This window comes from Ovis canadensis, chromosome 3 (assembly GCF_042477335.2).
Source record: "Ovis canadensis isolate MfBH-ARS-UI-01 breed Bighorn chromosome 3, ARS-UI_OviCan_v2, whole genome shotgun sequence".
In the NCBI taxonomy this organism is placed as follows: Eukaryota; Metazoa; Chordata; class Mammalia; order Artiodactyla; family Bovidae; genus Ovis; species Ovis canadensis.
In genome coordinates, this window is record NC_091247.1 from 46991568 (window position 1) to 47006174 (window position 14607).

The 14607-nt window shown below is 40.9% G+C and overlaps 1 protein-coding gene across 1 annotated transcript; it reads right to left on the reverse strand.

The window, feature by feature from the left end:
- Window positions 1–7168: 7168 nt before the first annotated feature.
- On the reverse strand, window positions 7169–9200 carry C3H2orf74 (chromosome 3 C2orf74 homolog). The gene is made up of 4 exons (XM_069586317.1): window positions 9106–9200; window positions 8763–8873; window positions 8506–8662; window positions 7169–7342 (listed from the first exon to the last, which is right to left on the reverse strand). Exons 1-4 carry the CDS (start codon window positions 9198–9200, stop codon window positions 7169–7171), a joined length of 537 nt encoding a protein of 178 aa, XP_069442418.1.
- Between the last annotated feature and the right edge of the window lie 5407 nt (window positions 9201–14607).

Sequence of the window (14607 nt, forward strand, 5' to 3'; positions counted from 1 at the left end):
ACATGATGTACTCTGCATGTAAGTTAAATAAGCAGGGTGACAATATACAGCCTTGACAAACTCCTTCCCCAGTTTGGAACCAGTCTATTGTTCCACATCTGGTTCTAACTGTTGCTTGTTGACCTGCATATAGATTTCTCATGAGGCTGATAAGGTGGTCTGGTATTCTCATGTCTTGAAGAATTTTCCATAGTTTGTTGTGATCTACACAGTCAAAGGCTTTAGCATATTCAGTAAAGCAGAAGTAGATGTTTTTCTGGAATTCTCTTGCTTTTTCTATGAGCCAATGGATGTTGGCAATTTGATCTCCAGTTCCTCTGCCTTTTCTAAATCCAGCTTGAACATCTGGAAGTTCGATTCACATACTGTTGAAGCCTGGTTTGGCGAATTTTGAGCATTACTTTGCTAGTGTGTGAGATAATTGTGCAGTAGTTTGAACATTCTTTGGCATTGCCCTTCTTTGGGATTGGAATGAAAACTGACCTTTTCCAGTCCTGTGGCCACTGCTGAGTTTTCCAAAATTGCTGGCATATTCGATTATACAGAGTGAAGTAAGCCAGAAAGAAAAACACCAATACAGTATACTAACACATATATATGGAATTTAGGAAGATGGCAATGACGACCCTGTATGCAAGACAGGGAAAGAGACACAGATGTGTATAACGGACTTTTGGACTCAGAGGGAGAGGGAGAGGGTGGGATGATTTGGGAGAATGACATTCTAACATGTATACTATCATGTGAATTGAATCGCCAGTCTATGTCTGACGCAGGATGCAGCATGCTTGGGGCTGGGGCATGGGGATGACCCAGAAAGATGTTCTGGGGTGGGAGGTGGGAGGGGGGTTCATGTTTGGGAATGCATGTAAGAATTAAAGATTTTAAAATTAAAAAAAAAAAAAAAAACAAAATTGCTGGCATATTGAGTGCAGCACTGTAGTAGCATTATCTTTTAGGATTTGAAATAGGTCAAGTGGAATTCCATCACCTCCACTAGCTTTGTTCATAGTGATGCTCCCTAAGGCCCACTTGACTTTGCATTCCAGGATGTCTGGCTTTAGGTGAGTGATCACATCATCGTGTTTATCTTGATCATGAAGATCTTTTTTGTGTAGTTTTTTTGTGTATTTTTGCCACCTCTTCTTAATATCTTCTGCTTCTGTTAGGTCCATACCATTTCTGTCCTTTATTGTGTCCATCTTTGCATGAAATATTTCCTTGATATCTCTAATTTTCTTGAAAAGATTTCTAGTCTAGAACTTAATGTCTAGGTGACCTCTAATGCTAGGTTATAGAAAGAATATAAAAATTCACCTTCTTTCTCTCTCTCTTTCTCCCTTTCATTGCTTGACTTTGGAATCTAGTCACCAACTTGTGAGTAAGCCAGGCTCCCATGGCAGGCCATATGTAGGTGCTCCAGGGATAGCTCCTGCCCCTGACAGCCAGCAGCAAGCGCCACACATGTGAATGAACAACCTTTGGATGATTTCAGCCCCAAGGACCCAAACATCATGGCACAGAAACAAGACACTTCCCATTGTACACACTTTGAATTCCTGGCCCTCATAAACCATGAGAGATAATACAGAATTATTATTTAAGCCACTAATTTTAAGGATCATTTGTAGATAATTTATATGTATTATATGTGTGCATATGTGTGTATTATGTATTTGTACAGACATACATTTCCTACCTCTGTCCACTGAAAAATTCTAGAAACAATGATAACCCAGGAGCTATGAACATGCCTAGCATGCAGATCTTATTTTTGGAATAGCATTCTCCCCTAAAGAAATAGCTGAGTCCAGGGCTGGGGCAGAGAAAGTATAAGATGAGCTTGGAACATCTTATACAACGGAGTCCTCAAGTATGTCTAAAGGACCAATAGCCAACTGGAAGGGGCTCCCTTGGCCATATCTGGGAACATGTGAATATCCAAATAAATAATGATCGTAAAGGGCTATAACCCATTGAACAAAACAGGATCTAAAAGTTCATACTGATATAGGAGGTAAGAGAAAGCTTTCCTTTCTGTAGGCTGTCTACTAATATTGTTTATTAATAAGTAAAAACCACTTATTAATTTACAGGGGAGAAATCTGACAAAACCAAGTGGTAAAAATTAAATTACGTCAATACGTATGATAGCATATGCCTCCTGATACGATGCACTGAGATCACAGGATCACCTCTTGAATATTCTTGCTAAAGGTACATGACCTGAACCTAATCATGAAGTTACATCAGGCAAGTCCAGCAGTGAGGGACATGCTACAAAGTAATTGATGTTCAATCTTCAAATGTGTCAAGGTCAGAAAAGTCAAAGAAAGTCTGAGGAACAGGGCCAGACTAAAGATACTAAAGAAACATGATGGATAAACAGAAAGTGTTATCCTGAACTGGATCCTGGGCCTACAAAGAATATAACTGGGACAACCAGCAAATTTTGAGTGAGGCCTGTGGATTAGATGGCAAGTGGATCGATGTTAATTGATGGTTAGTCAAGGCTGTGGTTTTTCCTGTGGTCATGTATGGATGTGAGAGTTGGACTGTGAAGAAGGCTGAGTGCCGAAGAATTGATGCTTTTGAACTGTGGTGTTGGAGAAGACTCCTGAGGGTCCCTTGGACTGCGAGGAGATTCAACCAGTCCATTCTGAAGGAGATCAGCCCTGGGTGTTCTTTGGAAGGGATGATGCTAAAGCTGAAACTCCAGTACTTTGGCCACCTCATGAGAAGAGTTGACTCTTTGGAAAAGACTCTAATGCTGGGAAGGATTGGGGGCAGGAGGAGAAGGGAACGACAGAGAATGAGATGGCTGGATGGCATCACTGACTCAATGGATGTGAGTTTGAGTGAACTCCGGGAGTTGGTGATGGACAGGGAGGCCTGGCGTGCTGTGATTCATGGGGTTGCAAAGAGTTGGACACGACTGAGTGACTGAACTGAACTGAACTATGTGGGAAGATGTCCCAGTTTGTTGGAAATTTGTGCTGAAGTGCTAAGGCTGAGTGACACAGTATGTTTGCATCTGACTCTCAAATGCTTAAAGCATATGAATTTTATGGAGAGAGAGAATGGTAATACAAATATGGTAAACAGTTAACTGGGGAATCTGAGTGAAAGCACATGTAGTTCTCTGTACTACTTGGGCAACTTTTTCGGTAATTTTTTTTTAATTGAAGGATAATTGGTTTACAATGTTGTGTTAGTTTCTGCTGTTCAACAATGTGAATCCACTATAAGTATACAAATATCTCCTCCCTGTTGAGCCTCCCACCACCCCATCCCACCCCTCTAGGTCCTCGCAGAGCACCAGGCTGAGCTCCCTGTGCTCTGCAGCAGCTTGTCACTAGCTGTCTGTTTTACAAACACATGTATATATGCCAATCCTACTTTCTCAATTCGTCCCACCTTCTTCCCTCGCTGCTCCACAGGCCCATTCTCTACGTCTGCGTCTCTATTCCTGCCCCGCAAATAGGTTCATCAGTACCATTTTTCTATATTCCATATTTATGTGTTAAAATGCAATCTTTTTCTCTTTCTGACTCACTTCACTCTGTATGACAGTAAGAGGTTTTTTTTTAAAAAAATAGGTCTTCCTGGTTTTGTTGTTGGTCTTTTGACTTTAGAAGCTTTTCTAAAAATACTTCAATTTATCTATCTTTTCCCTCTTGGCTTTCGGGTGATGTGTCTTGCTTGGGGTCCCTGGGTCCACAGCTAATTAAAGAGTTTGACCCCACTTCTACAAGAGAAATACCAATGGGCACTTGTAACAGCAGCTTTTAACAGGAGCCACAGCTTAGCAGATGGAAATGGGGAATCCCACAGCTTTGGTGCCCCAGGCATCTTCAGCTGAATTTCTGGCAAACATCTCAAGTTCAGCAGAGCTAAAATCTAGCTAATCATTTCCTTCCAAGCAGTCACTTCTTTGGACTTCCCTGTTTCTGACAGTCAGGTGTCCAAACTCAGGAGTCACTGTTGTGTCCTCTCAGTTTTCCACATCTAACCAGAAACTGACATTCTTTACTCTTTGTGTTCTGCCGCCTCTCTATTCCAGACCCTCATCCTTAAACCCTGAATTGTCACTAGAGTCATCTCCATTTATCTCCCAGGTAATCAATAACCTAATCCTGTAGTAGAATTCTCAGGGACTTACCCTGCAACACACACACAATGACCTTGAATTGTTCATTTTATATAGTGTTACTTGAAACTGTGTTGAGACATAAAACTGAATATCAATTCCTTAGTGCTGTCATTCAATTCTGAAATCAAAACAGGGACTTCCCTGGTGGTCCAGTGGCTAGGACTGCATGCTTCCAATGCAAGGGGCCTGGGTTCCATCCCTGGTCAGGGAACTGGATCCCATATGCCGCGACAAAAGGCCCCTGTGCCACAACAAAGATCAAAGATCCCAAGTCCCCCAACCAAGACCTGACGCAGCCAAACTAACTAATTAACATTTTTCAGAAAAATCAGAGCTGTCTTGAACATTTTTAGTCAGATATCTTAAAAAAAAATCAAATCAAAACAAATTTACAAACAAAATACAAACAGAAGCATAAAAACTAATAAAGTTCAAGTTAACATTGAATTTGACTCACCCCATAGTGGTGGCACATTGGTTGATCTTTTTGGAATTTCGGGTGTGTGTACTATCATAGGCACTGATGGCCCATTTTCCTATCATTTTCTTCTACTGAAAGTTTTACAAAACTTCAGCTAGTACAGTCCACTCACCAGGAAACTGGCCTTTACTTTGACATAGATGCATCATTTATGGATTCATTCCTTCAATACTCTTGTCAGTTTGTGAAAAAGTAACTTGGTTTTATAAATTCAGATGCAGATATAGGCAATGAAATCATGACATCATATGGAAATGAAAAAAGAAAGTGAAAGTGTTAGTAGTTACTCAGTAGTATCCGACTCTTTGCGACCCCATGTGGCTACCCCATGGACTGTAGCCCACCAGGCTCCCCTGTCCTTGGAATTCTCCAGGCAAGAATACTGGAGTGGGTTGCCATTTCCTTCTCCAGGAGATCTTCCCAACCCAGGTGTCGAACCTGGGATCTCCAGCACCACAGGCGTATTCTTTACCATCTGAGCCATCAGGGAAGCCCTCATATGGAAATAAATGGTCATCCAGGTCTGAAATTTCATATATTAGAATTTGAAACACTCAGAGTAGCCTTATTTACAGTAGACAAAAAGTGAAGCAACCCAAAGTGTTCGTTAATGGATAAATGTATAAACTTTTGGAATATGCAAAAAAAAAAAGGAATATTATTCAGGCTTTAAAAGAAAGGAAATTCTGACACATGGATAAACCTTGAGGACATTATGCTGGGTGAAAGAAGCTGGTCACAGAAGGACAAATACTGCAATTCCACTTGTATGAGGTACTTAGAGTAGTCAAATTCATAGAGATAGAAAGTAGGTTGGTAATTACCAGGGGCTGGGGTGGTGGGAAATGAGGATTTAGTGTTTAATGGGTAGAGTTAAGAGTTCAGCAAAATGAGGAGTACTGTGGATGTGTGTGATGACCGTACAAGGCGAGTGTACTTAGTATTAATTAACTGTGCACTTAAGATCATTAAGATGGTAGATTTTATGTGTATTTTACAATAATTAAATTTAAAAAATTTTAATGTTTGGACTTCCTTGGCAGTCCAGTGGTTAAGACTGTGCTTTCCACTGCAGGGGGCACAGGTTCCATCCCTGATGGGGTAAGCTGGATCCCACGTGCTGTGGGATGCAGCCAAAAAAATGTAATGTTACCATCAGGTGAAAGATCAGTATTTTTCAGTGCTTGTAGACAGTTCCTGGACTCTAGGGCTCTGGATGGATATTACTGGAGACCCCCACCCCCCAGTGCACACTACTGCATTCCCTACCCAATACCTCTCTCTAGCCTGGGTTACCTTACTCTGACCCCTCACCACACTTCACTGTTAACTCTCAACACCCCTCCAGCTAACTGGTGCCCACCAGACTAGGCACACATTTTCACCTCTCTGCCGTGGCTTGTGCCTCTCACCAATGGAAATCCACTCTTCCCTCTGCTTGTATTAGCCAATCCTTCCATTCCGTTAAGTCCCTTCTCTTCCCCACAGTGGAATGGTCCCAGACTGCAGGGACTTCTCCTCGTCAAAAGATGTCAATAGTTTCATTTAGCGTTAGTCACACATTATACATTATTTTGTCACTTATTCTCCCAGTCACCCAACAAACATGTATTAAGCATATGACGTATACAGGGCAATGTGCTAGGCCCCTGAATCAGATGCTGTTTTCTGCTTTTTATTTCCTCTCATAGCCCCTTACACATCTCACAAATGTTTACTGCAATGGTTTGGATGCTGTACTGGTCTGTAATGTCATATTTCACAGATGAAAAGCAAAATTTTAAACTATTGAAATCAAGAATAGTATAACCTCAGGATTTGCTTAAGTAACAGGATATTTTGTTGGTGGATGGTATCCACCATCCTTGTCTTGGTATCAATTTTAAAAATCAGTTGTCAGAGGACTTTCCTGGTAGTCCAATGGCTAAGACTGTGTGCTCCCAACACAGGGGGCTGGGGTTCAATCCCTGCTTGGGGAACTAGATTCTACATGCTGCGACTAAGACCTGGTATGGTCAAATATATATATGTATTTATATTTAAATTAGAAAAAAAGCAGTTGTCAGGACAAGAAAGATTTCAGGACTGAATTCAAAGGGAACTATGTCGAGGAGACCCAAGTCCTACTTACTGGCAGTTTCCATGATGATAGCAGTAATGTTATTTGATTGTAAATGCCTATGATCAAAGCACCAAGAATCAGGCTATTTCCAAAATCCCCCTTGAATATGACTTACCTAAAAGACATCTGCACAAACACAAATAACTTTATTCACATGGTACAACAGTGTTTGAGTAGACAGAGTTTTAAGGACACTTAATACAGTCAATATCTTGAACTCACATTTGAGTTGCCCTGGGTATTTTACTTATAGAATTTTGCACATAGTCCACCTTTTTTGCACAAAGATAAAATATTATCCATATTTGCTTAATTCCCCATTATTTTGCTGTTTCAACATGATTTTGTACCCCCAGTCATTTCATTGTTAGTCTAAGGTTACATTTCTTTTGCTCTCAGCCTTTTTTGAGCTTCACTTTCTCTCTTTATGTAATCGAGTATAGCTTCGAGCCATAGGATTGTCCTTCCCAAGGTCCACGACGATTACCTCCCTAGAAAATGTTACTCCTTTTAAGGGTCTTTTATGGTTATCAACAACTGAAGAACTTCCAGTGACAGGTATGAGTGGGTTTTGCAAATAGTCATCCTGTAAGAGAATGTAACAAATAGTATCAATGATAAATTTATGAATACAACAGCCCTGCTTCTAAAAGATATGGGTTATATGTACATTGTTAGTAAGAAACAGAAAAAGGATTTCTAAATGGTACAGAAAAGCAGTAATAATCCATAAAGATATAATTTTTATGTTTCTATGGTTATAAAAGCACACACTGCTATATTCAAATAGCATCTGGCAACATGTGTTGTTTTCTCTACAAAGGAAGTAAACCCAAGATCCACCTGGATCACCATTCTGTCTCCAAGTGGTCATGGGTCTCATGTTAGGAGGGCATATGAGTGGTTGTTATAAGGCAGCCCCAATGCTTTTGAATTGTGGTGTTGGAGAAGACTCTTGAGAGTCCCTTGGACTGCAAGGAGATCCAACCAGTCCATTCTGAAGGAGATCAGCCCTGGGATTTCTTTGGAAGGAATGATGCTAAAGCTGAAACTACAGTACTTTGGCCACCTCATGCGAAGAGTTGACTCATTGGAAAAGACTCTGATGCTGGGAGGGATTGGGGGCAGGAGAAGAAGGGTACGACAGAGGATGAGATGGCTGGATGGCATCACTGACGCGATGGACATGAGTCTGAGTGAACTCTGGGAGTTGGTGATGGACAGGGAGGCCTGGCGTGCTGCAATTCATGGGGTTGCAAAGAGTTGGACAAGATTGAGCGACTGAACTGAACTGAACTGAACTGAAACATGGAGTTCAAGAAGCCCTGGCAATGTTTACAAGCTATTGTAGAAGGAACCCAGAAGTAGAGCAGGTCTTTGGCATCTGGTCCCGAGCCTGGCCATGGAGCAGGAGTGACTTCAACAATTCACCTTATTTTCTCATTGGTAACATAAGAAGGTAGGCTCCCTAAATGATCTCCTCCAGCTCTAACATCTTAGGATTCTGAATAAAGCAAAATGAAAGGGAATTATTAAGAAAACCACAAATGTAAGGATGAAGATGGAGCAAGTTGGTTTAACAGGATGAACCAATAAGCTAAGAAGGGTGGTTTAAATGATTGTCAACACTGCACTCCTTCCAGATACAAACCTAACTTACAAACAAGACCATCCTTCAATATACCCAGCCAAGAAATTTACCTCTTCTTTAAACATTAAATGCCTCTTAAGAGTAGAAAAGCGTATCACCTCTTGGCCATTTTCTCTAGCATTCTCAGGCTTTTGCTTCTCTTTTATTTTGTTCTCTTCTTCACCTTCCACATCCTCTCTATTTCCTAAGGGTGTGGTCATCGCTTCTTTAGTCCGTCTCTGGACAAGAATGCCATGCCTTGCAGGTGCAAGAGTCCTAGAAAATCAATCAGCAAGGTTTAAAAAATCCATGCGTCTTAGCCCTCATGGTCACACACAATAATGGCATTCCACCACATCCTAAGGTGCGGACTTACTTTTCTTGGTCATCTAAATCTTTCATCTCTGTATTAGCAGCTGGACAACCTTCATCTTCATTTTCTGTACAGGGACTTTTTTCTGTCTCTTCATCTGTCCTGCTTTGGGAACTATAATCACAAAGGAGAAAGTGTGGAAAAGAAAGAAAGGTCTTAATGTTAAGACATGGAAAGGAACTTCACTTTTAAGCAGGAAATTAGCATTTCTAAAGCCCTGAAATAGAAAAAACAGATAGCTACAGCATTATTATTTGCTCTATTTTAAATTGCCCTATGTCATTACTAGATACATTTGCTAGTGTGACTTAACATCTGATCCCAATTTATCAGCATGGATTTATACCATTTATATAAAAAAGCCACCAATAAAAGGAAGATGCAACTGAGGCAAATTAGAAGGATGATGAAGAAAGTGAATGCTGTGGTTTCAAAGTTCATATGGTTAACTAGAAGACTCATCTACTCTCACAATCACAGATTGTCCAAATATGTTTTCCAGCTCAGTGTGAATGTAGTTCTCTTGTTCTTTAAGTTTTCTAGAAACAGAAGAATAAAAGGATGTTTTTATTGTTGTTCTTTTGATCAGCTTCATAAAAGATGCTCGGCTTGTTCTGGCAGTGTGGACTCACCCTGGTTAATTTCTCTCCATAAATGTGGTGGGGGCTGAGGTGGCTAGAGGGGAGACTGAGCTGGGACACGTGGGACTCAGCTCATCTCCCCTCATCCCAAAAACTATCAGAATCCAGAGGACGGAGGAATTGGAGTAGCTGGAGCCAGCCCAGCTCCCCATTCTTCTCTCTTCAGTGACATCATAGAATCATGGAACTGTTGAGTTAGAGGGATCATAGCACCAGCCCAACCCTGCCCATCACCTGAAATCAGAAGAACCACAAAAACTCTCCCCTGGGCTGCAGTCTGCCTGTCCTCTCTGGCTATCTATTTTACATAGGTAATGTAGATGTTTCAATGCTACTCTCTCAATTCATCCCACTTTCTGCTTCCCCTGCTGTGTCCACAAGCCTGTTCTCTATGTCTGTGTCTCTATTCCTGCCCTGCAAATAGGTTCACCAGTATCATTTTTCTAGATTTCATGTATTTGCATTAATATATGATATTTGTTTTTCTCTTTTTGACTTACTTCATTCTGTATAACAGGCTCTAGTTTCATCCACCTCACTAGAATGGATTTAAATTCGTTCCTTTTTATGGCTAGTATTCCATTGTACATATGTACCACAGCTTCTTTATCCATTCATCTGTCAATGGACAGCTAAGGTTGCTTCCGTGTTTGGCTATTGTAAACAGTGCTGCAATCAACAATGAGGTACATGGGTCTTTTAGAATCATCCTTACTTCTCTTTTCCTCTACTCTTTCCTTTAATTTTCTTTATTCTAGACATGTGATTACTTAGCTGCGTGTCCTAGAGCATGTACCTCTCTTTGCCTCAGAATGTTCATTGTTAAAACTAGAATAAAAGTAACTTACTAGTTACTTACTAGCTTTATTATATGGATTTAGTGAGTTAATCTGAGAAAAGCTTTAAATGGTAACTTCTAAGTATTCTGTAAGTATTTTACTACATTTAAAATTTTCTGTGAATAGTCTCTGAATGATATGTTAGCTTTACATAATTAAATATTACATTCAGGTACTTCCTTGGTGGCACAGTGGGTAAGAATCTGCTTGCCAGTGCAGGGAACATGGGTTTGATCTCTGGTCTGGGAAGATTCCACACACCCCTGAGCAGCTAAGCTCATGTGCCACAACTACTGAGCCTGCGCTCTAGAGCCTGTGAGCCACAACTACTGAGCTTGTCTGCTGCAACTACTGGTTATGCATGCCTAGAATCTTTTGTCTAACAGTTATTAAGAACTCTATTAAGTATCAAATTCATATTACAGCTGCCTCCTTCACGTCTCACATTGCTATTTAGTGGGCATCACAAATTTAATATATATACAGAGTAACCCTTATGTTCCAGATTCTCACAACCAAGCAAATGTGACTATCCTTTCTAATTTTTCTGATTTGGTAAATAGTGTCTATACCTCTCCTTGTCTATTTCAGAAATATGAAGGTTTCCTTGACAGTCTTTTTAATTCACATATGCAACCCTCAACACATTGCAAAATTCTGTCAGTTCTACCTCCCCCAAATATCTTAAATTTATGCATCTCTTTCCACGTCCACTGCTGCCACCATTATACAAACCATCACCAATACTTCTTCACACTATATCTACTTGTTACGCTATTCATCACACATTTGTGCTACCCCTGAAATTTCATACAGCTAACGAGGTGATATTTTATTTATTACTACAAATACCTCGTTCAGTTCAGTTCCATTCAGTCGCTCAGTTGTGTCCGACTCTTTGGGACCCCATGAATCGCAGCACACCAGGCCTCCCTGTCCATCACCAACTCCCAGAGTTCACTCAGACTTCCGTCCATCGAGTCTGTGATGCCATCCAGCCATCTCATCTTCTGTCGTCCCCTTCTCTTCCTGCCCCCAATCCCTCCCTGCATCAACGTCTTTTCCAGTGAGTCAGCTCTTCACATGAGGTGGCCAGAGTACTGTAGTTTCAGCTTTAGCATCATTCTTTCCAAAGAACACCTAGGACTGATCTCCTTCAGAATGGACTGGTTGGATCTCCTTGCAGTCCAAGGGACTCTCAAGAGTCTTCTCCAACACCACAGTTCAAAAGCATCAATTCTTCGGCGCTCAGCTTCTTCACAGTCAAACTCTCACATCCATACATGACCACTGGAAAAACCATAGCCTTGACTAGACGGACCTTAGTCAGCAAAGTAATGTCTCTTGCCGGGAGCCAGCATGAGAAACTCCACCTGTGGCAAAGGTCATGAGGAAGGAGGCTCGGCATTACTCAAAGACGGGATCGAGCTACCCTCAAAACCAGAGTCTGCCTATCTTACTGTTTTATGCTCTCACCTACACCTCTGACTTTATGGGGGGCTGTCCCCCACCACCTCTCTCGGAGAAGGAGTTAACTTGCAGCTCCAGTCAATAAAAATTCCTGGGCGTGACAAGAGTGTTTTAACTTACAAACTCCTCTGAAGTTTCTCTAGCCTGCCTGAACAGGTTTGTCTGGCCACATGTGATTGTTCACAGCCTCCCACCTGTGATAGGCACGATTTGCTTTAAACTTTCTAAATACAGATTCTTTTGAGAAGTTAGAAAATTATTAGTATATTATAGTGGGTTGATTAGGAATTATATTGGTGAAGAGTTTTTCATTTGTTTGGCCAATGTTTGCTGCCAAGTCTCCATATTCCCTGCCCTTATACACATAAATTAATGTAACTAGCATATAGGAGAAATAAGTATTAACCTTTAAGATTAATCATGTTAAACCTTAGGCTAAGTAAATTCCTTTCTCGATTGTAACCCACTACCCCTTCACCCTATAGGAATGCAACTTTATCTGGTGCCTTCAGAGAGTGGCGCCTGGTTTAAGAAAAAATCACCCCTGGAAAAAATAAGTTTTCTGATTGACTGACCATTATTAGAAAGGGCCATAAAATGTCAGCAGGCCTCATGGCCATAAGATGATGTAAAACCCCTAAGACTTTTGTATACATTTATATGAAGCACCTGATTTTGATAAAGGTCAGGTCTGCTGACCCCGCGTGACTCTGTGTTCATCCCCATGTATAACAAAAAGTATATAAGCAAACCTGAAAATAAAGAAAATGGATCAGTTTCCGGAAAGACTGATTCCCCCGTGCCGTTCTTTCTTTCCCCTTCTGGCTGAATTCCCATCTGGAGCGTGGATACTCGCCAAGCCTGCTAATTTTGCCCTGGCTTCTAAGACCCATGCGCGAGAGAGCCCAAGGTGGGGCACCCTCGGCTATTCAAGGGGGAGCCGGTGGCCTACGTAGGTGGTGCAAAGTCCTTGTCTTGGAGTTTTATTGGTATTCCACATAAACCAAGTTATTCAGCCTCTTTTTCTCCACTAGTATTTTCCTACTGCACTATTCTTTTCTAATCTCTCTTTGTATTTCTAATTAAATAGCTTTTTCCTAGGATGCCAATTCCGTCTCCCCTTCGAATTACCCTGGATCCACCTGGGCTGGACCCCGGCAGTCTCTGCTTTTGAATATGCTACCTAGGATGGTCATAACTTTTCTTCCAAGGAGTAAGCGTCTTTTAATTTCATGGCTGCAGTCACCATCTGCAGTGATTTTGGAGCACCCCAAAATAAAGTCTGACACTGTTTCCACTGTTTCCCCATCCATTTCCCATGAAGTGATGGGACCAGATGCCATGATCTTCGTTTTCTGAATGTTGAGCTTTAAGCCAACTTTTTCACTCTCCTCTTTCACTTTCATCAAGAGGCTTTTTAGTTCCTCTTCGCTTTCTGCCATAATGGTGGTGTCATCTGCATATCTGAGTTTATTGATATTTCTCCTGGCCATCTTGATTCCAGCTTGTGTTTCTTCCAGTCCAGCGTTTCTCATGATGTACTCTGCATATAAGTTAAATAAGCAGGGTGACAATATACAGCCTTGACGCACTCCTTTTCCTATTTAGAACCAGTCTGTTGTTCCATGTCCAGTTCTAACTGTATCCATCCTTTAAAAATAACTTGATTGAATTATAATCTAATTTAGAATAAAATATAATCCTTTTGGGATTCCCAGATGGTTCAGTGGTAAAGACTCTGCCTACCAAGCAGGAGATGTGGGTTCAATCCTTGGGTAGGAAAGACCTCCTGGGGAAGGGAAAGGCAACTAACTCCAGTATTCTTTCCTGGAGAACCCCATGGACAGAGGAGCCTGGCAGGCTATCATTGATGGGGTCATGAAAGAGTTGAACAAGACTTAGCAACTAAACAATGACTCTTTTATCTACTGTTGCTCTGTATGATTTTCCTTTCCTTTCAAAAACTATTCCAAATCATTTTTTCTGGCATTCATTGTACTTCATCTATACAGACTGTCTTTTGGTTCTTCAAACACCAATTATTTTCCCAGTGCAGAGAGAGACAAGCTATTTCCTCTATATGCAATTTGTCCCAATGATTTCCCACTAACTCTTCACCTGATTAACTCAACATTTACTTCACAGCTTAAATATCGCTTCTGCTGAGAACTCTTTCCTGACTACCTGGTATAAATTAGGACCCCCTGTATCACTATGGGCTTCCCTCATAACTCAGTTGGTAAAGAATCCACCTGCAATGCAGGAGACCCTGGTTCAATTCCTGGGTCAGGAAGATCCCCTGGAGAAGGGATAGGCTACCCACACCAGTATTCATGGACTTCCCTTATGGCTTAGCTGGTAAAGAATCTTTCTGCAATGTGGGAGACCTGGGTTTCATCCCTGGATTGGGAAGACCCCTGGAGAAGGGAAAGGCTACCCACTCCAGTGATTCTGGCCTGGAGAATTCCAGGGACTATACAGTCCATGGGGCCCCAGTCAGACACGACTGAGCAACTTTCATTTTCTATATCACTATTAAATTTTTTTTTTCCTTGCACCATTTCTCAAGATTCATAATTTTATAATGTTTTTCCATATGTTGCTTAATGACAATCTCCCTTAATATATAGGAAATCATATTCAATGAGAAATAACAGATAATATAGATGGAAGAAAAAATAATATGAAGAAAGTTTAATGCTGAGAGAGATAAAGTTGAACAGACAAGTGTAATTTGTTTTGATGAAGTCAAGAAGTCAACCAATGGGAAAGAAAATAATGAATTAAAAGCGGTCGTGAAGAAACATTCTTCTGATATAAAGGAAAATTATTATCAATATGAAAAGAGAATTATGCTATTAAAAAAAATCAGTCCAGAAAATTGACATTTAAGTTCTA